Source organism: Diadema setosum, chromosome 15, assembly GCF_964275005.1.
Source record: "Diadema setosum chromosome 15, eeDiaSeto1, whole genome shotgun sequence".
In the NCBI taxonomy this organism is placed as follows: Eukaryota; Metazoa; Echinodermata; class Echinoidea; order Diadematoida; family Diadematidae; genus Diadema; species Diadema setosum.
In genome coordinates this window covers 24,671,513-24,699,305 of record NC_092699.1, presented here as the reverse complement: position 1 = coordinate 24,699,305, position 27,793 = coordinate 24,671,513, and the positions used below count along the sequence as shown (strand labels likewise).

Here is a 27,793-nt window from a genome sequence, read left to right as displayed (position 1 = left end):
GGAAAAATTAAAAAATCAGAAAATGCAATAGCCACATTATTGGACACATTTCTTTTTTCTTCTTTTTTTTAATGCCGATATCTATACATTTATTCCTGCAATACCATGTCTTCTTGACAACCTTTTAAATGAATTCTTTGTATGCCTCTGTTGCTGAAATGTGCAGGATACATATTATTTGTAATGCCAAGCTCAGTCAATATTCTGACTCTTTGATGAGGATAAATAGCAAAGGAAAATACTCAGGTACATGCTTGAAACAAAGGATCTTTCTTTGAGATGTGTAAATTATAATGAGATTGTGTAATAACAGCATTATTTCAACATAGACTTCCCTCACTATGATTGAAGGTATGAATCTCTCATTTGTGTGGCTGGCTAAGTAGCTAAGGAAAATGCTCAAGTACAGGGGAATCCCGTTCTGATGAGATCCTCGATTTGGATTGATTTCTCTTGTCATATCGGGACTCTTGTCATATCCGAACATGTGTGGGGAAAAAAAAAGATGAATGTATAGTGTATACTGGTGAAGTTATGTTTACATTCATTGCATTGTCATCCTAATGAACAGAAAAGTAGGAAATGCGATGGGAAAGTGCCAGTGTATTCTAGCGATAATGATAATGATACAAAATAGTTATATTGACTCTTGTTACTGAATGTTCTAGATATGACAACACATGTAATCATGTCGTAGATGGGACCTGCATTTTGTGATATGCATATTAATCAATTTTCACATCTAAGAGGAAAAAGAAGACAAAAAATGCAACTACTTGAGCAGCGATGTGCAATCAAAGCTTGCGTTAAGCTTAACTCGCGCAGACAGGAAATGTGAATAAAAGAGTCCAAAAGTACCTTTCAGTCTTTGTTGAATTGTAGATACTAATTACTTAAATAGGATGGCAGTTTACATTGTAAATTATGCTTTCATTTTTTTTCATGTCGCAGTTTTTGAGTTAACACGCTATCTTGGTCAGATACGTTTTAACACCTTTAGAGAATAATATCCTGAATCTGACACACATTTCTCACTGATTAAACATCCAAATTTAATATGCTATAAAATGAAGATAATCACCATCTCAGAACACAGACAAATTCCTCTTCTCTACCAAATGATTACTAGGGCATGAGTAGTTTCTCCGCCATGACCTGGTAATGTGCTATCTCCTCATATACAACTGGTGCCAATATCATATTGAAACCCTGCCTGGATTGAAATCTCATCAAGGGTGAAGCAGTACTCTCGCTCTTCTGCTTTCATTGCGGTTACCTTCAACTGAAGAGATCATAAACACCTTATTTAAGATTCCCTGTTCCATTGATATCAGTTCTAGTCTTCTTCGTAATGACCTGGCTAAAAGTAACGGTTGATTGTTAGAGAGATGAACCTCGTTTCCAGAAGATTTAAGTGGAAGCCTTGTATGATGGTTTCAGCAGACCATTTCATTCCTCGTGGACTTTTGCGATTGAGTTTCTCAAGCTGATCTCTGTTGAAAACTCTAGAAACATTCCTCTCTGTATTTTTTTAGGTGATCCGAGTATGCTCTCGGATCACCTTCTGTATCTTTACTGATTCTTTCTTTTTATTTATTTTATTTCTCCCCAAAAGTTGTGCAGAGGTTAGCTCAGAAAGTCCTCTGCCTATCAATTTCAAAATTATACCATGTATGTATCGTGTCCCAAAGACGACAAATCTAAAATATCATTGTGATCAGTCGACCGTGACGTCACTATGACGTCATTATATGAACACACATTTTCATTCATATCTCATTAATGAAATGGAATTTTTCAATGAAATATACGTCACATATAGTTCAAGTCAGGCTGATTCTACACATATTCTCAAAATTCATCTATACTCTTAAAACGTGCGCGTACCATACTGTGTATCTTCACACTCACCACTTACGCAGTATTTGTATAAATAACAATCATTTACGACAAATAAACTTACTTTGCACTCTTCTGACACATGGTAAACAGATGAGTCACTTCCAGGACCATGTCCACGTATGGCAAAGAACCGCCCTTTCGGGAGCGTCAGCAACACCTCAGATGCCATGAACTTTCGTCGACATGTCAACTCCACCACGTGAGACGGGTCTCCTGACCCAATCACAGCCAGCCTAACGAATTGGTATATTGGTCCTGTGGACATACCACTTCCAGCTTCTCGTTCTTCTTCTTCTTTATTTCTGGACAAAAGTTGTGAATTTCTCCCAGATTTTAATATGATGTAGCTGAGACTTTGGGCTATCGTAAATGTCCCTTCGTTTTTTCAAACGATGTCGGCATCACGTCAAAAAACTTGGTTGAAATTAAAGCTTATCTTAGATGTATTGAGATATTTCTTTCTTTCTGCAACTTTCTTTGCAATAACTCAAGAAAAACAGCCCCTATCACCCCCATATTTTGCACATGTTTAGTTCATGTCACATACATTATTTCATAAAATAACAACTAATGCGATAGATTTTGAATGTGTTCAAAAGCCCTCGATGGGAGGCGATCGTCCACGATGATAGAAAATAATAATCTTTGGTTTCCTCTTGGCACCCAATGCTTCCACCACAAACCTGTCATACAGTAATACAGCACTTCCTTTATCCAAGAGAGCATGGGGGTCTCTTCTTCCCTTCCGTTATAATGGATTCTTACCGGTATAGGAGTCTGAGAATGATCTGCTCCCTACCCTAGACTGCACTGGATGAAGCCTGGCTCTCTTCTAGAGGGGATTGAACGGGTGCAGTCTACATCATGCTCGGCAAGTGAATGAGTGGGTGGTGCCTCTTCCGACATCCATCCATGTTACACGTTGAGTTCTGCTTGCAGTCTTTCTTGAGGCGTGAACTGTCCTAGCAGTTGAAAGGCAGTCCCTTGCAGCAAACCATGCTAATCTGCTGTGTAGGTGTCTTCTCCGTGAATGTCTTGCACTTTACAACAATAGGGAGCTTTAGATTTTAGACGCGCGGACGTTCAGAAGGAAAAAACATGTTCTAAGCGTGCGCAGAAGCGCGCGTCAAGTCAATCTATTTTTAGCTTGCGTCGCCTGAGTTTTTCACTACGCGTACTGGGCTATTTTTACGTCCGCACAGTTTGCAACGTAGAGAGCTACTTCATGCACCGATCATATGGGGGCGCGATTTTATTTTTCATACGTTGCATCCCAGCGTAATCTAAGGCTTCTTTTCAGCACGACGGAGGGGAGAGGAGAACGTCCAGCGCACTCGTCGTCTCAAACGTCCGTGCGTCAAAATCTAAAGCTCCCTATTATATGTGCCCTGTTGCGCAGTGCACATGTCTGTCCGGAAGGGGGGGCGTAACTTGCTTGCTGTGTTCCAATATTGTAGACAGTGCATCGGTTTCCCCTTCGATGCTTAGGTGGCAAGGCCCTCCCTACATTCCTTTTGAAGATGGTACTGCCACCCTTGGTAGCCAATTCAACAAAATCAGTCATGTGGGAGAAGTTTAATGTAACAGCTGCCTCCAACAAGTCATGGGCTGTCCTTACCAACTTCGACTGCAGACGCACTGGTAAAAGATGTTGACTCTTCCGCAGAGTCTTGTTGGTGCTCATACGTGCTGTATGCCCCTATCTACGCCGTCGTCATCTGACACCACCACATATCTCTCATGAGATCCCACAATGCCCAGTTGTCACTGGTCGTTAGTGGTGATTGTTTGGTCCCCCTCTCAATATGTGCTCTCGTTACCATGTGGTTCCATCCAAACTCGTTCTGAAGAATGGCCCTGGCCCTGGCATACCCTGAAAGAGGGTCTAACAAGAGACAGCTCTCCATTGCCTCCTTTGCCTTACCACTGGATTAAGTATACCAACCTTAACCTTGGATCATGAACTCTATCTGCTATGTCAGTGTCAAGCATACTGATGACATTCCAATACTCAACTGGGTTTCCAGCAAAAAACCTTCATATCTGGTTTGAGCAAACTGATCGCCAGGCCATCGTGGTAGCCATCTTTGTATTACCATTAGCGGCCTTTACATACATTATTCGTACTAGCCTGCACACTTTGCTGGTTACTACACCACTCATCCACTCTGTTAGTGATATTGACTCTGTTTTGAGGTGGTAGAAACATGGGTGCAGCCTGGTGTTGCTCATCTCATCTCTCCCTCTACCTCCTGCGACATAGCAGCCTCCAATTCAGCATTGATCATTCATGATCAACTTTCAATGTTTCATATCAACAGAAAGATCCGCCTGCCTGAGTGGAGGAGTCTTTTATTTTTTTGTAGAGATTGACTAGGCCTAATCGTGGCCTAACGTAAATTAGAGGAGGGGATACGTGAAGCCAGACGCAGTCTCCGCGGAACATATCCCCGACGACCAGATCAGATACAGACCAATCATATATCTCACGTTAGGTCAGAAAAATCTAACGACTATCATCTAGATCTAACATACCGGTGATTAACCGTACACATTTTTAACGAGTGGACGACAAAAAAACAACAACCCAAAACAGGGAATGAGGCTCAAATTTCATATAGACCTATTAATTAATAGACTAAAAAAATGTACGTCTAACTCGAACAATTTCAAAGAGTTCACACATCGATAAAATAGAGTCTACACCCCTGTGTTGTAATAAAATAAATGAACATCTTCTAAATCTGAGCCAGGTGCAATGTGAATTTCTCAGCATTTTTTTTTTTTTATAGGCCCCTATTTATTTATTTATTTTTTTTTGGGCAATTTCGGTCCATACAACACTCTATGACTTGATACAGACCAATCTTCTGGACAAGTTTTACCTGTTTTTCACATGTTTTTTATGTACACATTTCATCTAACAACTTTTAGACTTCTGTATTCATATACATTTCATCTGTAGTTGTCTGGACACTTACAACTTTATTTTCCTACATCTATTACAAATGACGTTTTGAACATGGTTCACACGGCTACAGCCTAACGTACAGGGTTAACACACTTAGTGTACTGCATTACCATGATTACTGCCGCTGCCAATATCAATATCTGGGCCTTGTAGTAGCCTGTTCCACTTCCAGAAGCGCCGTCTTCTCCTCGGGGATGATCGCCATTCGCATTCGAACCGACTGGCGGTGTCCATTTCACCATGTAGACTTTTCCTAGTTTATGCCACTTGGATTCAAATCTCTTGATGTCTGTCGTTTTCACGATCGACATCTCATTGTCCTCGAGAAACTTCACGTATGCATATGCATACTTTTCGTCTTCTGACGACGACATCGTTCGGATCCAAATATTAAGGACAAAGGTCAAAATATAGGCTCCCTATATGCAAAATGAAATTAAACAGAGCGCGATAGACGATTGAGATGCAGTATGGCGGCAGGTGAAATGTGCGTTTTCTTTGCGCGATCCACGATCAGTATGCAGTGCTTATGCACATTGATGGGCTAGGCTATGCGTTTGAATTTAGCGCGGGGTCGGAAATGTGATTGACCGGTGCGTCCCGCCCTTAGTAAAGTCATACAGTTTGTACAGGGCCGGCTTCTTTTTCCCCGTCATCATGTGTTACTGTACGAGCTGAAATTTTCGCTTCCAGATATTTTCGCAAATTGCTACTTGGAGGACATTTGCGCGTGTTGTTAATTTCGCGGTTGCGACGGTCTAACCGAACGTAACTATTTGCGCGTTGTTATTTTCGCGTGTTGTTATTTTCGCGGTTCAAAGGCAATTCGCAAAATTCGCGAAAATAAAACCACCGCGAAAATTTGAGCTCATACAGTACACTACTCCAAGGATCGGCTTCAACGTGGAAAGGATGATGACGTTTCATTTCGTTTTGACAACATATGAGTGGATGCTCATGTTTTTGTTGTTGGCATTCCAAAGCACTTGGTATGAGAATTCCTTACTTCTTTCTTCTGTTCCCCATCATTGTACCAATGATTGTTACTCCCTTTTCAAGTAGGGACTCTGCTAGTGCGACAGAGATGTAGAGCCGATCGGTGCTGATATTTCTGCCGCGTATTTTCCCATGACGTGTCATATTCTCCACAAGGTAGTTCACGATTGGCTCTGTACCTGGGACATCATGCTCTGCAGGTTCCTCCCGTGGTTTTCCAGCATACACTGGAGTACTGAAGGTGTTAGCAGGTTTTGTCTTGTTGAACTGTTTGAAAGATTCTGCTGTCCTCATCGGGTAAAGGGATTCATCTACAGACAAAAAGTCATCAGCAGTGATAGCTTTGATGCATCTTCTCATCACCTCGTCATGAATGTCCCTGATTCCAGCAAATCGATCATGCTTCCACTGGTCCTGTCTTGTGTCTTCATCATCAAATGACATCTTTCGCAGAAGGAACTTTAGTCTGTTCCTTGACATCGTGGCAACAAAGATGGGATGGCCAAATCCTTCCTGAAAAAGTTTGTCACCGTGGTAGAGAGCTTGGTTTTGCATGCCTCTGGAGTACATCAGTCCAAGGAGTTCTGATATCTCTATGTAAGTGGTATCATGGAGGTACGTTGCCTTGTCAATTCATAGAATCTCTTCTGATAATTGTGACCGGAACTTTTGGATTTTTTGTTAGTGAAAGTGACAATCAGGCCGATGATTTCATCTGTCGTTAGCTTTTTCCAGGCTGAGACCGGAGTGTCAGCATCACGGGATTGTCTGTTTACACCTGGATGTCAAGACAAAACATTTGCCATATTCTGCCGGCCAGTGCGTGTTGGCTGTTTGTTGCTCCATGTGATACTCTTTTCCTGTGTGTTCTTTGTTGCTTTTTCAACGACAACCTTATGTGTCTCCTCCGTGGATGGTGCTTCCCAAGGATCATAATTTGATTTATCAAGGGCTGTGTCAACATTATTCACTGCACGCTGGTACTAATATTTCTTAGTCACAGCTGCTGCCTCAGGTTCTTCATGGTATCAAAAGATGCGTAAGACTCGGGCCGAAAATTCATGAAAGGCCAGAGCGAAATCTTTAGCGGTTTTTAAATAAACACTAAAAAAAAAAAAAAAAAACACAAGGGGGGGGGGGGGGTTGATTCAACCCCCCGGCCTTTTTAAGCTTAAAATTAGGCTGATTTTGGCTTCAGGGACCCTTTAAGATAATCATCCCATCTTTCATATGCATCAACTCCTTGCTGATACAATCATAGAATATCTGTGATTCGATCATAACAAAAATTACAACTCTCACAAGAGCTTTAATAGCATATAAATCAAGCAGAGTTGTGAATGCATGAAGAGCCTAGCATCCTAATGAGTATTGATAATGCTTAATCATAAAATTCCTGAGGTAAGCTAGATAGAAAGGCTTTTGAATTGCTTCTTGAGTGCATTCTGTTTGGCACTGGTGTTATAGTCACTGTGAGCATGCAACAGTGATGCATACAAGTAAATGGAGAATGGTTTATAAGAACCTACCTTCTGGTTTTGTCACAGCGCATGATCTTGCCAGCTGTTCTGTTCAGTTTAAACAACAACAAACACAAAAATTTTGTTACATCTTCACAAATTCTTCTTTGTTTTTGTATGCTTTTTTTTTTAAAGCCCAAAAATGATTTGCAATATTGAGAGGAACTTCAATTTCCCAAAGGTTAACATGCAAACTTTTAGTTAGGACCGGCCAATTTATCTTGTTATTAAAGCGGATTCTTGTTGTGTCTGCTTTCACTATAACGGGATTCCCCTGTATTTGCTCTGAGTATGAAATAATAAATCTCTGTTTTTGGTTGTTGTTTTTTTTTCTTCAAGAGATCTGAATTTATGTAGGAGACATTCTGTAATGACAAGCAAAACTATCCATTTTCATTGATGCTATGAATATTCCATTTTGTGTGCAGGTATTTATCAAAAAGAACCAAAATGTTTTGCTAATTCTATCATAGCATTTTGCCTCTCTAAATGCATATCAATTTGTATTCTGCTGTCCAGCACAAACTCCCCCTTTTTTTTTTTTTTTAGTTACATACTGAGTACATTTATTGCTAACTACCAGAATATGTTGCTGTATCGCCTTGTTGTTATGACCCATCTATATTTTTGCCCTTCATTTCCCTTCTATGTATGTGGTATACTTTCCATATATGCAGACATATGAGGTGACATTTCTATCATTTGTTTGTTTGTTTGTTAGTTTGTTGTTTGGTCCATATCAATGTTGTATATTTTTTTTTTTTCCTCTGGGGGACCCATCCAATCCTTCTGTTGGTTCAGAGCATAGAACCAAAATAGAGAGTTGATAAATCAAGATGGTGAAATGATATCAGATAGTCAGTAAAAAAAAAAAAAAAAACAACCCAAAAAACCACACAAAAAACAGAAAGGCAGTGGCAATGTAAATGTCATTCCATGTGATTTTTTTTTTTTTTTTTTTTTTGGTTTGGGGCCTTTCCAAAATAACAGCATGGTTTTGTGTTGTTCATGCGAGCCATGTATTTCTCCCTTTCATTGTATCATTGGATAAATACAACATGCATTTTAAAGACTGTATTTACTATGTGTTGAACATGGTATGTTCTTACACATTTTTACAATTAAAAATGTATGTTTTATGCAAATAAATGAAGACCAAGACTTTTTTTTTCTTGTAGAAAAAGAAACAAAGCAACTCTTCAGACAATGGTATTTAGTCATATGAATATGATAGTTATTTTCATGTTGACACAGGATGCCATTTGAGGGGAAAAAAATATACCTTACATTTAAAAGACCAAATTCTTGTGATTTGCTGTTTTTTTTTCAAACTGATATTCTGTTTTGCCATATAACATTTCCTGTTGGTTATATTTTCCTTTCAAATGATACCTCCTTTCACCCTGAATTGTACAAATAAAATAATTCTATGCAAGAAAATTATTTCTATGTGAAGAGTATTGACAGAGTAACCTGTGCCAGAAGGTATTAATAACTTGTTTTGTGCAATTTTTCAATATGGAGTGAATATATTCTACATTGTTCTGAATGTCTTAATGACTGTCATAATTTCTGTCATCAGTACTATCATGAGCAATGTATGTATGATTAAATTGGAATTATCAAAATATCTGTGAAGTACAATCTTATTCCATTTCTTATGATGTGTTGGATGCATGCATGAGGTTTGTTTCAACATAGCAAACAGAAATTATGTTCATCATTCTTTCAGCCCACATAAGCTGGGAGACAATATCACACACACACACACACACACACACACACACACACACACACACACACACACACACACACACACACACACACACACACACACACACACAAGCAGTCATTACCGAACTCCAGCATGTACTAAAGGTGAAAAGGTCCCATTTTTTAGTGTACATATTGTGTGTGTATGTGCATGTGACTGTTTGTATGTGCGCATGAGTAAGTTGGTGTTTGTTGTTTTTTTTTTGTGTGTTGTTGTTGATTTGGGTCGAATCCGATAGGTTGAGACTGGGACTGGGATTTTATTTTGAGGAATGTATAAAGAAACATTGTAGTGAAAATTCTATTTTATGATAAAGCATTTAGGCTATTATGATAAAGATTTTGTTTCATTTGGAAAGGGGGTGCTGATAGGGCTTTTATGAAAGATTTTATTCTTGAGTTGCATAATGTACTTTTTTGCATATAGGCCCTATACACTCTTAAATGTGAAACATGAAATATATTCTTACACAGCCAGGGGAAACATGGATTCATATGTTCATATGTAATATACATATATAATGCATATTACACAAAAGTATTGTGTTTTTTTTTTTAGTATTGTTTAGTTGATTTACCTATCACTCTCAATGTTAAAGAGAGAGATTATGGCAGTAAATAATGGTACTACAATATTATAATAATTTTGTCTTCAATTGTATTTTCAAGTTTTATGTTGTATCCACAACAAATTCGAGAATAATATTAATAAAGATCAATGACAAACAAAAGTGAGTGGGCACAACACGTTTCCATAGAAATCTTGGGATTGGTGAATCCATTTTAAAAACAGTTGCTTGTAGTTGGTTGTGATATTGATGAAAAACCAGCACATCAGCCTTGTGGAGGTAAAAGACATTTCTGTATAAATGACATTTCTTTGTAGAATTATATTAGGGATGAAGGAAAACAAATAGAAATGTGGGGTCACTGAAACTTAAAAAAAAAAAAGAGATTCATGGAAATGCCAGTAAACACATCACATTTGAAGCCCTTTATTTTTTTTTGACATGTAAAAATTTGTTGAAACTGTGTAAGAACAATAACAAACAAATATCCATTAATCACTGTGCTACTTCTAACATTTAGATTATTTTTAAAGTCATGGCTTCCTTTTCTATCTCAATGAATAATTGACTGTGTGAAATATATTAGGCCTATTACAGACAAATGTAATATACACAGAAATAAATCACTTTATATATCCATCATTATCCCCCATTAATGGATATTGATGAATCATTAAGTTGAATCATTAGTTAACTGAAAATGTTTCAGATCTGATATAATAGTTATTCACTTTATGCGCTATTAATAATAATTCACAATATTTATGTAGCGCATGATCATATGAAGTAGGGGGGAAAAAAATCACTCTGGCTGAACATGTGAGTAAATGATATCATATCCTATTTCTTCACGTTGCCTGAACATGTGAGTCAATGACATCATATCCTATTTCTATGCAAGGTAGAAGTGTAAGTCCAATCTATACATTTGATAGGCATAATCATGGATGATGTATTACAATGTCAAATTCATGTGTGTGTGTGTGTGTGTGTGCGTGTGTGTGTGTGTGTATGTGTGTGTGTGTTTTTTGTAGCTCTGATTTTTTTGTAGTTGTGTATGTGTGTGTGTGTTCTTTCAGTAAGACCAATTGCTGGGCCTACATGTAGGCCCAGGGGCAGATCTAGGAATTCTGTAAAGGAGGGGGGGGGGGGGCACAACTAATATTTCTGGTGCCACTTTCGAGTTTCATTTTCACTTTTTTCTTTTATTTCTTTTGTGTTTTACGAAAAATATAGGGGGCGTGAGCCGGTCGCACCCCCCTCTGGATCCGCCACTGAGGCCTACATAGACTTTAGAACACAGTAATATATATATATATATATATATATATATATATATATATATATATATATATATATATATATATATATATATATATATATATATATATATATATAATGTATATAGACAGAGAGAGGGAGAGAGAACCAGAGCATGGGCTCGAATGTACAGATGAATAATAAGTATGATATCTGGTTGACCCTATGCTTTTTGAAGAGAGATCTATATGAAGATAATTTTGAAATGAAATTTACAATTCTGAAAATTGATCTATCCAGATAGGCCAACTTTCAAATAATATGATTCAGGAGAAAATATGCTATATCATGCATAAAAAACAAACTAGCAAGTAAAGGTAGGCCTATCATGTCCCTGATAACATTGATATTACAGAGCACTTTATATAGTTGTCTGCACAAGTACATGCTCTAGCGTTTATGATTTCATACCCTACATTCTAGACGAAATCTTCATCAAACTAGCTACTCAGTATAGCTGCCAAAGCAGATCTTTTAGTGGTTTCCAATTTCAACCCGGAAGTAGATATGGAAAGAAACCGTATTGCATTAGCATTTCACTCCTTCGGCTAGTGACGTTTTGAACAAGCCGCCAATCCGAGAACACAATGCTAATCAGTCACGTGATAGCCGGCGACTAATCTTGTATACGCGGGAACATATCTGACAACCATGGCTACAGCTCTGTATCTCGAGCAATACTTGGACAGTAAGTACCGAATTCTACATTTTGTGGAGAGTGACCAGAGTTGTCATATGTGTGGATAGATGCTCGGCATTCCAATCACTCATTCTGTTCTTTTCAAACTTGATGAGGATGACGGAAAAGGTGTTTTTGGCGGATCAGAAAAGAACTAATTATGTATTCATGGCCTGTTTGCATTCCTTCACAGAGCAGCGCTTGCAGTCAGTCATAAACCACCGCAGCGTGCGATGAGATGTGCGTGTGTTGTGGATTGAATGAATGAGTCATACGGCGCTGTGTGTACTAGTATGTCGCGCTGCTTGCGGCGCTGCGAAACGAGTTTGAGGACATGATAGCCGACAAGATGTACAGTACTCCTGTATGCGGACACCCACACTCTATGCAGGCGGCGGGTGATGTCCCCGTCGGGGGCCCCGTAAACTCCGCTGGTTTGTAGGGCTGTCATCGGGAGTGTTTGGTCATGTATAACAAGTTTTTGGAGTTCACAAAAATAATGAAAGCTGAATAGTACCACCCCACACCAGATATAATATGTAATGTAGATGTGAGGCTCTAGATGCTTGTTGAATTGTTAAGAAATTTAAGAAACAAGTCGTACACAAATATTGACAGGTGTAGACTGTAACCACTAAGTGTAGCAGTGTAGTGTCCGAACAACTCGACATCACGTGTGTATGAAGCATGCAAGCATAAGGGAATGAAACCAAAGTAATGTAAATAGATTTGAGTGAATGCCACAATATTAGGACAACACATCAGTGCAGTGATGTATTGGTGGATGATCCCTTAGCTTAACTGCACTGGATGAGAAGACCAGTTTGTGATGTCACACATGGGCAACATCCTACATGTGGTGTCTGTATTAAAGAAAATAAGAGAAATCCACACAATTTATTTTAGATTTACTTTATTTAACGTTAGAACCTATTTCACTCAGTCTCTCTTGATACTGACATGTGTATATGTGGCTATGTTTCGGAACATGTAATACCCCCGCTTTCAGAAAGAGGTATGAAAGGCAACTTGTGGTTTTTCATTATGTTAGAAAAATTAAAATTGAGAAATCTTTATTTTCTGTATATTGTAGTCCGTGCGGGACTTGTTTTCATTTATTGGCATATCATTTATGGATTAATAGGCCTATTTTGTCAATAACTGACGTAATGAAATGTTGTAGCCTTCTCATCCAGCAACTTAAAAAAAACTCATAACACTGTACTGGCATAAAAACCCCTAACTTTTGAACAGATTGTCTGATTATCATCAAACTTCAATCACTAATGTGTTCTACTTTATATAATTGCTGCTTTCACTCAATCCACACTTTATATTTGACTTTCATTCTCCTTTATGTGCAATTTGAGCTTTCACGTTAACAGTGTTTGGTTACTGTAAACGTTATTTTCATCGGAATAGTTTTTTGCACCCAGCCAGGTATTACTTTGTGTGTTATTAATTCCGCGCTACCAAAAACAGTAGATTGTGTTACATGTCACAAGCAAAAACATTCACATGATTTTATTTTAGCGCTAGTTTCTTGTTAGGCGAAATGTGCAAAAATTTGTACAATGTGAAAATTTGACTTTTACAGTATTTAGAGCCAGTTCTTGATTAACCGCAGAATTATCTCCATTCCTACTTACCTCTGAAGTAAGAGTACAGAAATATAGATTTTGCACAATGTAATTCATTAAAGAGCATTACAAGATTATCAAATATTTTTGTTTTATTGTATAGGCCTATCTCTTGCCTGAACTGAAATTCAAGCAAATGTACCATGCTTCAAAAAGTTTGGCCATTACCGTACCTATTTATTTTACTTTGCTCACAGTGATTTTTAGTTGCCCCAGGGAAATGAGAAAATGAATTACTGGAACCCTGCATGTCTTCTTGCTTCTGAGAGTACATATACTTACCTTAATTACACCCCTGTACAGTGTATGTTTAAAATTATGATATAGAGACTTACTTACTTTAGGGTTTTCATTGAAAAAAAAGAAAGAAAAGAAAACAGACTCTGTACCCAACATAACAAATAACTCAAGAATTATGGCAAGTTAACTTTTCATTTTTATATAATAGATATCACCTTTGAGTGGATATGTTGCGCGTTATGAATGTCTAAATTTAATATTATTATCATTAAATTGGGATCCTCGGAATCCCCATATATGCCTCAAAATCGTTTATTGAAATGAAAGGGCGTACTTTTCTACTGACCGTCTGTCTCTAGTGAAAGTACATAATGAAACATCCATTAATGACAGTGTATACAACGGTATATATATATATAGAGAGAGAGAGAGAGAGAGAATATATATAGGCCTATATATGTTTATGTTAGCCTTGCATATGAACCATAAATTACAGATGCTGACAATGTGATTCTCATATCATAAGATTACTTTCATGATTGTGTTCTGTGTTTTCTCTTATTCCAGGCATTGAAAACCTGCCGTTTGAGCTGCAACGAAACTTCACTCTCATGAGGGACTTGGACCAGCGTACGCAAGGTTGGTGATGTTGTGAAATTCCTGAGTGTTTTCAGTTTGTAGAAAATGCCCTTTCCTTTCATAATGTCCATTAGGGTGTCTGTAGTAATTGAAATCAGTGCTTCAAGTGTAAAGACAATATAATATTGCAGATATTCAAATCGGACAAAGAAAACCCCAACAAAACAAAAACAATCAGCTTATGAGTCTTCACCAATGTTGATGCTTGTGGGAGCTCAATTTGAAATTAACTGCAGCTTTCACCAAGAGCAATTCTTCCAACTTTTAAATGTCTTGTGCTCTTCCTTTGTATATCGTCGCTGGGGTGACAAAACCTCGTATCTCAAAATTGTCAAATGTTCAGGAGAGCGAAAAAACATGGCGGCCAAAGCACTATAGTGAATGGGAAAGCCTTCTCTTTGACATGTCATGTAGGCTTCATTTTTGGAGTAAGGCAGTTAGGATTTGGCCAAGACATCACTTGACCCATTATTTGACCATTAAGCTAAAAAAAAAAAAATTGACATTTTTGAGATACGAGGTCTTGTCACCCCAGCGACGATATGAAATATACTGTATTTCTTCTTGGTTGATATTTACAAAAGCAAGCACTATCCCCCCCCCCCCCCCCCAATAAAATTCTAGAAGGGTAGTGGCATTATTTCAGCTGCCAATTCTCCCTGACTCTGCAGTAGGCTGCCTGAAATCTTTAATATCTCTTCATGTAGAGACAAGACAATTAAACAACATTTCCCTAATTTTAGTAATATTTATTTTTACCCATTGAGAGATCGTATGCAACATGCAAATATCTCCCTGATTGCAAGCTCCTTCAAGTCTCACTGATTTTGATAGAGTTGGCAACCATGCATTATTACTGTCACTATAAATATGCAAATACCGATGATGATTGGTGATGATGGTTGTAATAATCATTTTGTTGATGAATATGACTATACTGATGATGTGGTGATATAATGATAATAATGATGATGATTGTTGAGATGATGATGCAGTCAAGAAACATTTTGCATATTATACTTGGATGTGTGCATATTTTGCTATTGCACAAGCCTTTTTATGTTTGTGTGTTTAACATACATGATACCTGTTGACCTTAAAAGTTCTGAGGACAAAAGTATTGATCTTATAATCATGTTTATTGATGTGTTTTCTGCCCAGAGCTGGCCAAGAGTATAGACAGCGACACAGAAGAGTACTTGAAGACGGTCAGAGATCTAAAGCCAGAGCAGCGGTCAGCAAAACTGAAAAAGATCAACGAAGCCTTCACCAAGAGCCGAGAGTATGGGGATGACAAGGTTCAGCTTGCTATGCAGACTTATGAAATGGTATAGTATCAAATCATATCACTCTTTCTATCCCCCCCCCCCCCGAACAACAACAACAACAACAACAACAACAACAAATGTGACCCTGCATCACAAAACCAACAAAAAGTCGCCGGACATGGATTTTCAATTAAGGGCAGATTCTTAAAGAGCAGACTCTAAGCTTTAAAATGATGTATAACTCAATTCAAATGGACTCCCCTAACCTATCTAAGTATTGGAAAGAAAGCACACACTCTGGAAAAGTGTGAACGGAGAAAAGAGGCTCTGAAGTAGAGGGTCTATTCAAGCGCTTAATCTTTACCAAGCCATGCTAGCCATGCCATCAAAGGGACAAAACACAGGATGTAAACCACTGGAGCAACAACAATGAAGGGATTATCAGATTAAGCTGAAACCGAGTATGTTCTATCGACACATTCTGTCCATGATTAATGCCAACTTTCAGAGCAGTAGAGTTATCCTTTCAAAAGTTATTAGACTTGAAAGTGAAGAATGTGTAAAGGATTTGAAGAAATGTAAAGGGGACTCTGAGATATACCTGATCATTCTATTCTCCCCCCAAAAAGGGTTGTAGAAAAACTGCTGAAAACACACCTTCCCATTCATGTTATGATCCCAAACTAAAGAATAATGTAGAAGAAGGATAGCTCTTCAGGAAAATATGAAAAACTCAAGATTGACTCGGTTGACCCACTTCACCTTTTTTGAGTCCTCATGTAAAATCAAGGGTTGCGACTTTTTGTTCGTTTTGTGATACACGGTCACAAATGAAATATAAACCTGTAGATAATTTCTTGTGCATGTGCATTGCTGTTATTCAGTTGTTGAAGGGACATGATCATCACTGTTCATTAACTTTTCCAGGACATTGATGGTTCATTCCTGTGTTGCTAAGACATTTTTGAGCAGCATGTAGCACCAAGTACACATTTCAAATTTACAATCCAGACAAGAGTTGCAGTGTTTGTTGTTTATATCACTAAGTAGTAATGAGCTGAGACAACAAATCACTGTCTTGCAATTTATCAAAACACAGGGGACCTCAGTCAGCTATTTGACCCATAAAGTTGCTCCCAAAACAAACAAATCTCAGTGCTTTGGTGTTTTATCTTCTTCTTATCATTTTTTTTTTCAGTGTTGACAAGGTAGAGTTAAAAGAAAAAAAAATATCTCATTTGAGCCCTGTTTTGATTGTTTTGATTGTAGAATTTCCAAAAGCCTTATAATTACTAGATCTAAAACTAAGTCTTGAATTGACAACTTGTTTTTAAGATTAGAATTACCATTTTCTTATTTCTTCCCTATCATTCTATGATGACTTCATGAAAAAATCTTTCTTTTATGTGCAGTAACATTTAGAGGTGCCAATTTGATGATATGAAGATAACTTGTACAGTAAAGATCCCTAGAACACTTGATGGGTTTAACTGTCAGTCTTGTGGGTAACAGCAAGGAGGTTTTATACCTGGAGTTCCAACTGGCTGTAATTATTCAAACAGTTGTCAGATTTCTATTGATGTACAAAAGAATTCCACAGGTGCACTTGTGCCTTTGATGATCAATGTTCAAAGCCGCCGCCTTGCTGAGCAATCTGAAGATTCATTTTGAACGTTATCATAATGTTGGCCATATTTTGCTTATTTATTTATTCAATGAAATGAAATTTCACTTAATGATAAAGCATGTAAAACAAAAGTCAATTCTGTCCAGAAATTTGTGCAAAAGTGTAAATCAGAGATGTATCATGAGAAAATGTTTAAAACTGTACCATCCTGTAAAGCTGGTTCTATCACTTTTCCGCTTAATTTCCACAAATGAAACTAATATGGAATAATCTTCAAGTATAATTCTTTATTGATAGATACAGTACTGTATATCAGATTAGTGCCCGGGTATGCCCAGTCGAGTAATTTTCATCTTTATTTCAGCATTTTTTGCTCAATTTCTATTCGTGCAACCTCGTGTCTGTACCACCTACCTTTGAGAAGAAGGGATAGCGAAAAGTAATTACCATCACAAAGACATATCTTCCTTAGAAAGTGGCTGGTGATTATGCAATGAGACATGAGTCAGTTGTCTTCCTATCTGCACGGCAGATCCTGTTTGGCACATGCTTCAAATGTTTTTGAGCGGTGGCTTCGAACATCTAGCAAAGGAAATAAGAAGGTTGTTACTCCATTCTCTTGAACCTCCTTGGTAACAGTTAGCATGGTGCTTCATAAACATTTGCCTGATTACCCGGGGCAAGTGGAAATCAAAGTCGGACAAGTGTTTTGGAACAATGAGGGGAAAATACTTGCCCCAGTTGGGCAAGCAAAAAGTTTTAAATCAACATGTGCTGTTCATTCAAATAATTGTATTTATCATTTTTCTTGTACTTATAATGATTATCAAGATTTTGTTTTCTGATACTTTTTAACTTCTTTTTGGGGCAAGTGTTCTGCAACAATTCAAAAATCTGCTTGCCTGGTCAAGCAAGTGGTAAAAAAAGTTATGTAGCACCCTGTAAATGTCAATAGGATTTTAGCATGTCAGCTTAGAGACAGTCAGAGGGGAATAAAACCCAAATATACATAGCTGATAGAGTAACAACAGATGGGCCAATATTATTAGATTGCATCAGTGAAGTTTGAAGAAAATCGAACAATCCATTCAAAAGTTATGAATCTTTAAAGTTTCTTTACTGCCAGTGCTGGATGAGAAGACTAAAACAGTTTGTGACATCATGCATAGATAATGATATGAAGAAAATATGAAGAGAATTCTAAAAAATTCATTTTTTATAGAAAGTGCACACTCTTTCCTCTTAATACTGACATATATTAAGAGGTTTATATACTTTCCTGTTTTATGAAAGTGGTAAATGAAATGCTTTTTCGATATGCTAGGAATATGTAAATGTGTTGAATTTACATTTTCTGTGTATTGTCCATGCTTGACTTCACTTAATATTGTAGTCTTCTCATCTAGCAGGGGCAGCACCAAAACATTTAAGAACAATAACTTTTGAACAGATCAATAGATTTTCGTCAAACTTCACTGATGTGTTCTACTAATATTGCCACATTTCATATTTGAGTTTTATTCCACTTTGAAAGAGAAGCTTCTTTGCCAAGAGTACATTTCTGCCTATAGATACCTTCTTGAACATTGCCTTCTTCAGGCAAATGTGTCTGCCTTCATGCAGTCTTAAAGTTTTATGAAAACGTCCCATCAATACACCAGTCTAGCATTATTGGATAGACAGTAGTTAACCATTAAAGGTCCTGTTTACCTTTGGGAGCAGTGATTTAAAAAATGTTCAAGATATTACATTTGATGCATATGTGTAGGTCTGTTGTATCACAAAACATCCTACCATGTAAGAATTTTGTAATAAAACCTAAAATATAAGGAGATATCACTATTTTTTTCAATAAACCGTAACTGTAGACGGTTTATTCTGGAAACATTTTTACCATAACCATTGTTCGCATTTTGCGTATATATCAATACTTAAAGGGGATGGCTAGTAGCTGATCAGTGGGAATCAGTGGGAATGCTGGGGGATGATTGTTCCAATCCTTGTTGGATTAATTTAAGAGTACATTATACTGTATATCTATTGTTGTGTGAAAATTATTTGCTTCAGAACGGTCTCATCAAGTAATGTACGTTTTAATACCCCGTCACTGTACAGGCATGCTAACCTGGAAACATTAAACTGCACATTACTTGAATATGGAACCATTCTGAATCAAATAATTTTCACACAACAATAGATATATAATGTACTCTTAAATAAATCCCACAAGGATTGGAACAATCATCCCTCAGCATTCCCACTGATTCCCACTGATCAGTTACTAGCCATCCCCTTTAACATTGATTATACTAATTCAAATTTTTACATTGGTTGTTTCTATCCCAACTCACAATTTAGAGCTATTTTAAAGCACTAATGCTGGGTTTTTATTTCATCTGCAAATGGTAAATGATGCCTTTAAGCCTATGCTCAAACTATTTGGCCCGAATTCACGAAGATGGTACAAATTAAACCATGGTTTAAACCATGGACAAAAACCATGGAGCGCCAAGTGTTGCACGGAATATTTCATTACAAGATTGGTCATTTTCGTCGACAAAATGACCATTTCGATAATGAAATTATCATTTCGTGGACGAAATGTTCATTTAGTTACAAAATGTTGTCATTTCGTTACAAAATAATCATTTCACCGACGAAATGACTGATTTTGTAACGAAATTTTTCATGCGACACTTGGCGCTCCATGGTTTTTGTCCATGGTTTAGACCATGGTTTCATTTGTACCACCTTCGTGAATTCGGGCCTTTAAGTCTGAATGTTGCTGATTTTTTTTTTAATTTTTATTTTTTTTATTTTTTTTTTTTTTGCAGGTTGACAAACACATCAGGAGGTTAGACTCAGACCTTGCCCGGTTTGAGCAGGAACTCAAGGAGAGAACACTGGAACAGACTACACCAATAGAGAACAGAGAAAAGAGTAGGTTTTCTCCTTTACTCTCAACCATTCATACCCAGTTGGATGGATTTCCTCAGTAGTATTTCACACAGGAGCCAGTGCACATTTTTCATGCCTCCGCCACAAAGTGGTGCCGGAGGCATTATGTTTTCGGGTTGTCCGTCCGTCCGTCCTTCCTTCCGTCCGTCCGTCCGTCCGTCCTTCCGTCCGTCCGTAATGAATTTTGTGGACAAGGTAACTATCGAAACCTGTTGAGGTATCCTAATGAAACTTGGCATGTATGTGTATTAGGGGGTGAAGTTGTGCCTATCAACTTTTGGGTGCACATGCTCAAGGTCAAAGGTCAAAAGGTCAAGGTCAAATACATAAAATTTCACTATTTCCACCATATCTATTGAATGCCTGAAGATATTTTCTTGAAACTTAGTGTATACATGTATTACCCAATTAAGATTCTCTGGTGAAAGTTTGGGTCATGAGGTCAAAGGTCAAAAGGTCAGGGTCAAATACATAAAATTTCACTATTTCCACCATATCTATTGAATGCCTGAAGAGATTTTCTTGAAACTTGGTGTATACATGTACTACCCAATTAAGATTTTCTGGTGAAAGTTTGGGTCATGAGGTCAAAGGTCAAAAGGTCAGGGTCAAATACATAAAATTTCACTATTTCCACCATATCTATTGAATGCCTGAAGAGATTTTCTTGAAACTTAGTGTATACATGTATTACCCAATTAAGATTCTCTGGTGAAAGTTTGGGTCATGAGGTCAAAGGTCAAAGGTCAAAAGGTCAAGTAAAAATATTAAAACTTCTTTTTTTTTCTCCGTACCTTGGAAAATTGTTCAAGGTATCTTCATGGAACATAGTATATACATGTACTGACTGGAAGTGATTATCTAGAGAATGTAGGGTTCATGGGGTCAAAGGTCAGGGGTCAAAGGTCAAGTGCAAGACTTCAACATTTTACTATTACCCTCATATTTATGCAATGCCAGCAGGGTTATTTTTTTACACTTGGTGTATGCGTGTGTAACCTAATAGAAATTCTCTGGAAAGTTTTTTTTTTTTTCTCTTTTTGCCTCAAAGGTCAAAAGGTCAAAGATCAAGTGAAAGTGCTAAACTAACTTTTTCCTCCATATCTCGGAAGTGGCTCAAGTTACCTTGAAACTTAGTACATATTATGCATGTTCTACCGGAAAGTAATTATCTTATGAATTTTAGGGTCAAGGGCCAGATGAAAATGGTAACAATTTACTATTCAATTCAGAAATTGCACTTTTTCTCCACACCTGTACCTTGAAAATTACTCAATGCCTAAATGTATGAATGGGTCAAAGTCAAGTTAAATTACTTAAATCCCTAGATACATGCTCTCTTATTCATCCAATTAAACCTACGTCAAGGAAGGTGAACATTCAACACATTTGTGACAAACTTGTCATTCCAATATTTTGCCAATTTTGTGAAAATGTAATCACACATTGTCCACATGTACTATCTAGACCTATTGGGAAAATCATGCATTATGGCGGAGGCATACCAGTCGCCAGAGCGACATTTCTAGTTTAATTTGTTTAATTAGTTACGCTGATTAATTTCTAAAACTGTAACTAGCCAACATTAAAATGATTTATTATTATACTAGTACTTGAATCTTGATGTATTTCTGTATTTGTAAGGTAGCCATTTCTCCAGCAAGTTTTTATGCATATAATACACTTGACTGAGCCAGCTCAAAAATTATATTGTGAATTGCCTTTAGAGATTCTAGATGTAGTACAAAGTACCCTGTACTGTGACTTTGAAATCAACCAAAGCTTGCTTATTTTGACGAGGCACACACAAAAAAAGTAATTATTGTAAGTTCACATTAGTTTCCACATTTCAAGGTTTGCCATTTCAATAGAAAACTTGATTGAAAACATGATTCTGGTTATTCTTTTGAGGATCATAGATTCACAATCAATGTACTTTGGTATCCCTCTGTATAAGCAAATCTTCCTCTTAAATTTCTCTCAGCAGAGCCGTGAAAATATAAAGCATTATTGCTAGATCCTCTTTTCAGAGTATTTCAGTGTTTATAAATGAATGATTTGGCATAAATATATGTATTGATCTCATCAGAAAAGAAAGGAACAGAGAAGTCGGGGAAGAAGCTGAAGAAGACCGGCAGATCATCAGATGATGAGACACCAAAGACATCAAGAAAAAAGCTGAAGACACCTGCAATAGAACCGTAAGAACAGAACAATTTAAGATTTGTATGCAAGAATTATACAGTGGACTGCCGTTATAATGAAGTCCTCGCTACCGGCAGTTTTCTTTAGTTATATGTAAATTTCATTGTAACCAATCAAATAAACAATAAAGATACATAGAGCAAACAATGTTGCGGCCGTCGTTTTTACTTTGTTGTAACCGGAATTTTGTTATAAACGGGTTCGTTATAACGGGAGTGCACAGTAGCAGAAGCTCCACCCTGGCTTTATTTCATGCAAGTCAATTTCTCTCTTTTCATATTTTTACTTGCCTGAAAGAAAATCTACTAGCCCGAAACTGGAGAAAATAATGATGATTGTGTCTGTTTAATCTCAATATTAAGGTTGTTTTTTATGGCATTTGAAGTTTGTTATCTTGAATCTTGGGTTACAAGATACAAGAGTATATTGCTGATTGCTCTGTGGAGCTTCTTTCATTTTGATGTATGAAAGCTGGTAGCCCTGCACTGACTTGAGAAAAGAAAATTGAACTACAAAGAGTGACACATGAATACCTAACATCTTTATTAAAATTTCTTTTAGTACATTTTGTGCTTTCAATGTCCATCTTGAAAATATGTATGATTGTTTTGCAAACTAAATTAGGCTTATACTTTCAGACATGCAAGAGATTTCTTGAATATGGAATTGGCAGCCTTAAAGCTCAAATTTCATGGCATGAATTAACTATCAAACAATGATCTCTCAATATGATGCCTGTGTTCACTTTCTTCTCCTTTCCTGGACATCAGAGCGGTCACACCAATCCTCACGTTACCATCGGTCATCAGCTCACCCTCCGACGTGCTGGACATGCCGGTTGACCCCAATGAGCCGACCTACTGTCTATGCCACCAAGTGTCTTACGGCGAGATGATCGGTTGCGACAACCCCGACGTGAGTGTTCTCACTCTCATTGCTTTTGCACAGATTCTGTCATTTCTAAGACAGTAGCATCAGTAGGATGACTACTGCAACTGCTAGTGGGCATAAATATCTGAAGAAAGAATCCATTAATTTGAATATGAGGATTATTGTATTGAAGTATCTGTCAATTGATTGGTTAACTTTATAAAAAGGGGCAATAGAGGTCAGTACCATATGACTTTAAAGGGCAAATAGTGTGAATATTGAATGGAGCTTATTTTGATTAAGAAAGCTAATGCTTTCTTTCCTAAGGCATGATATTGGTAATTCCACTGCTGAAATATGAAAATCTGTGGCTATTGCATTATCTTGAAAAGTGGGACGATATGGTGGTTTATATGATGAATGCAGGGACCAGGGTTTCATTCTCCACAATTTTTTGTTTTGTTTTTATTTGTTATATGTTTGGGGATGTCGTTTAGGTGGCAGAAAACCAGTCACACTGTAAGCTGTGCACTGGTTGTCACTATTTGAGTAAATGGTGTGAACCTGAATGTTCCTTACATTTGCTGTGCTGCTGGAGATTGCTGTAGCATTGTAGCGCTTGCAATTGCAGACTATTTGTTGTTGCACTGGAAAGGACATATACTTTAAAAGGAAAAACAATGCCAGATTCTGATAATTCTAACTGGAAAAGTAGTGATTGTTAGGAATGCTTCTAGATAGGTCAGCTGACATTCTGTCATTCATTTGTGAAAGTAATTTGTGTATCCTTTCATTTTTGTTCTTACATCTCTAATTATAGTGTCCAATTGAATGGTTCCACTTCGCTTGCGTCGGCCTTGTCACAAAACCAAAAGGAAAATGGTGAGTTTGTACTGATTTATGTAATAGTTTTACCATCGTTTCAATCCTCTAGTTTGTAGGATTCTTAATGTCGTGTAATGCCACCAACAAACCAAGTTTCTATTTTTTTTGTAATAAGATGCTATCAAATGGAAGTTTTTGAGTAAAGTGTGATGTATGACCAAGCTGTTTGCACCAATTGAATTTGTCTAATTATCACTATTTTTCTCCCGATCCGTTGACACTCATTTGTTTTCGTATATATTTTTAGCACATCTCCGTCACTCACTACATGAACCCATGCTCACATGGGCTGGGATGGGCAGGAATGCCATCTGTTCCTTTTTTTTTCTGTATTTTTTACTTCTTTTTGTATTTTGCCAAAAATAGTGCAAGTTTCATGGAAAATAGTGTTTTCCCCCAAATTGTGATAATACTCATGTCTATTGCAGCAAAAGTAAAAAATACTGTTTTCCACCAAAACTATGCCTTTTCGGCCCTCAGAATGCTACTATGCTGTTTACAAGATTAACACCCCTGTACATATCAGGTGAACAAGATCAGTGCTGTCGATACGAGTTCATGCAACCCAGTTATTGTGCATTCTTAGTCTGAGGTCATGCTGCAAAGATTTGATTCTACATACGTGTACACTGTATGTTTTCACTTTTCCGCCATTTCTCTGTTCTGTCTTTTCACAGGTTTTGTCCCAGATGTTCACCGGAAAAGAAGAAGAAATAACACCTGCTGCAATATTTGTTGTTTGTTTGTGTTTTGTTGATCAATTATTATATTTGTACATATTTTGTAAATAGAGAAAGATAAAGTATTGAGGCTATTAGCAAAAAAAAAAAAAAAAAAAAGACAGAGCAGACAATAAAGTATTATGAATTGTATATGGTTCTATAGAAGCACAAACATGTAAAGTGCTTTTACACGCTTTCATATGCAGACTGCTCATGCAGAATAAAGATTGTAGTCGGTATTTAACTCCAAGCGGTATCATTCTCTCGCGAGCTTGTTTTTTAATTTGAGATAGACAGGAGTGAGATTGCACACTACTGGTTGACTTGGCACGTTTGATGCATAAGCAGTGCAAGACTCAAATTTTGGTTTTGGCATTTAGCAAGAGCCTCTTACCCAAACATTCTCCCAGAGACATAAGATTATGCTCTTCAAAGGAATACCATTGCCTTATCTCTCATTGAAAAGGATTGATATATGACCTATTGATCTCATTGATCTATGACGCACTTGATATTGTCTGCGGTGTTATCGAGTCATCTTCCAAAATAACACTGTTAAGATTTTATTTGTGGCTTGATACCACTTTCTTGCTGGTTCTGACCCTGCATCCCAAAATACCCCTTCCTCTGTGGTCGTTTGCTTCATTATTTTGAAGAAAATGCAGAAACCGCTGTAAAATGCCAACTGGAGTGGAGAGTAAGCACTGTCAGAGCTGGTTGGAATACTTGCGACTTCCATTGTAATAAAGTCCTCGGGACCAGCAGTTTTCTTTCGTTATATGGAAATTTCATTGTAGCTGAATTGTAACGTACATAATGATGTAAAGGTGATAATTTTGGGACCTTAATTTTTACTTCATTGTAACAAGAATTATTTTGTTATTAACTGTTCATAATAATGGGAGTATACTGTTGTAATGTATCCAGTCACTGGTGTAATGATAGTCTGTAAAACGTATTGAAATTCTTAACAAGTCTGAAATGCGCAATATAAAAACCAGCGATTATTATTGTTATTATAAATGATTAGACAGTACCACATAGATGTAATTTCTTTGAGCTAAGTTTCGTGTTTGTCAGAGAGAGAAACAAACAGTGATAGCCTATCAATTAATCCATGTCCTGATATATCAGGCAAGCTGGTTTGATATACTGTGCAGGGTTAAGGTGGCCTCACACTATGCGGTTTTTTCTTGCGACTGCTTGCGGTTTCAAGAAGTCGCACACGGTTCTCGACCGCATGCGACTTCTTGCGACTTGGAGGCATCCGCAAGCCTTGCAATGTCCTTGTGGCTGCTGTTCAAAACATGTTCAAAACCTTGCGATCGTCTGCGGTTGCCTCTGCGAACCCTTGTGACCGGCTGAAATTTCGCAAGCCTTGCAGTCGTTGCGCTCACTCTATGCGACTCGATGATTGTGATCTGGCAACCGCAACAGATCGCAAGCACTGCGATCGAAAAAAACGCATAGTGTGAGGCCACCTTTATACATTTATGGAAGACGTGGATACTGGTATATCCTGTCAGCTGTGTGTATGTGTCACACAATTGACCAATCTGTTGACAGCCTTAAATGAAGTGATGGTCAAGATTTATGTCTGGCATGCAATATATGGTCAAGCCTACACCTAAGAGACCACTCAAGGGCAACATGAAAGGTGGCCTCTGTACCCAGGTTTGTGGCTAATTTGAATATATCATGTGATACTCTCTGTAATAGGTGTCACATAATTCTTTATCCCTTATACACTGACACCTTGATGTTACAGGCCATTACTGGTAATCTTATGTGTTTTTTCTCAGTCTCAAATGAGTGTGAAAGACAATATTTTCTTTATAATATCTTGTATGCTTCTCTTGGTTGTCAAAATTGTTTTCCTAAAAATATCTCTGTTGTGCAAGGTGCAGGAATTTGCTGAATGGATAGTCATAATCTGATAAGTATGCCAACAGTCAGAGTTCAGTGTATAGTGTGTGGCCACTTAATATACATGTGTAATGCATAACCCATGGGAGACAAATTAAGTGGCTGCTATGTGCAGGTTCCAACACTAAACTGCTCTGCAGACTTTTGGAGTAGCTGCATAAAGCAGATGGTCTGAATTGCTGTATGCACAAGTATGGTGCAAAGTAATCGCACCAGCGATCCCAACATGTGGTTCGCCCTGCGCCGGGGTTAGGTACAAAGGAACCTTGCTATGGCAAGCTGTCTTGGGATCACTTAAAATTCCTAGTTATAGCTGATATCTCGCTATGTCTGACCTTGTTATAACAAGTTTCCTCCGTGTACTGTATGATGGTACCAACCCTTTTACTCCTGCGTTGACCTATTTGTTTGTATATTCACAGTGTAAACATTCCTGTGGTGCCTCAGAAACCCAAACATTACCAAAAGAAAAACTTGTTACTGTGGACCATGTGTTGCTTGTTTCTGATGCATAGATTGGGGCATGATACTGTGCGGTCATACTGGGAGGCAAGTTTAAAGTACAGTTTTTTGTACATGTGAGAATGGCTTCATGAAATGGCATAGGTAGTTGCACAAAGTAATGTATATGCCAAAGGTAAACATGAAAACATATTCCAACATAGACACTGCAGTACAGTGATTCTATCAAAGAGAAACAAATGAGAACAAAACACAAGAATGTAATTTTAGGGTCTTTAGGCTTAGTGTCATTTTGCTGTGTACCCATTGTAAAGAACAGTCTTGGTCATTGGATATGGCAGAGGGGCCGTTTTTGTAATGGTATATGATGTATTACAACTTTTTGCTGATTTCTGGTTAGATTGTTCATTGAGATATATACAACAGGCTAGAAATTGTGCTGATTTTCTTTCTTTTTTTCCCTTTTGTGAAACAGATGCAGGCATGTAAACTCAAAAAGCATTCTGTACAGAAAAATCAGAGACCCAAGTACATGTAGCATCTTGGGTATTCTAGGCATCCCAGATTGTATGAAATTAGTGGCTTGCTGGTGTAGTCTATTTTTGGCAAAAGGAAGTATAT

The 27,793-nt window shown here is 37.5% G+C and overlaps 1 protein-coding gene across 1 annotated transcript; it reads left to right on the top strand.

Moving 5' to 3' along the window:
- Positions 1-11,648: 11,648 nt before the first annotated feature.
- LOC140238803 (inhibitor of growth protein 4-like) lies at positions 11,649-24,903 on the top strand. Its single transcript, XM_072318701.1, has 8 exons — positions 11,649-11,739; positions 14,178-14,249; positions 15,411-15,577; positions 19,979-20,084; positions 22,192-22,303; positions 23,078-23,222; positions 23,998-24,059; positions 24,740-24,903. Exons 1-8 carry the CDS (start codon positions 11,703-11,705, stop codon positions 24,777-24,779), a joined length of 741 nt encoding a protein of 246 aa, XP_072174802.1. The 5' UTR covers positions 11,649-11,702; the 3' UTR covers positions 24,780-24,903.
- The last annotated feature ends 2,890 nt before the right edge of the window (positions 24,904-27,793 follow it).

Excerpts from the sequence above, each read along its gene's own strand:
- LOC140238803 (XM_072318701.1), top strand. The coding sequence starts at position 11,703 with ATGGCTACAGCTCTGTATCTCGAGCAATACTTGGACA. Across the intron at positions 11,740-14,177 it reads TCTCGAGCAATACTTGGACA|GCATTGAAAACCTGCCGTTT; the intron begins GTAAGTACCGAA and ends CTCTTATTCCAG. Across the intron at positions 20,085-22,191 it reads AATAGAGAACAGAGAAAAGA|AAAAGAAAGGAACAGAGAAG; the intron begins GTAGGTTTTCTC and ends TGATCTCATCAG.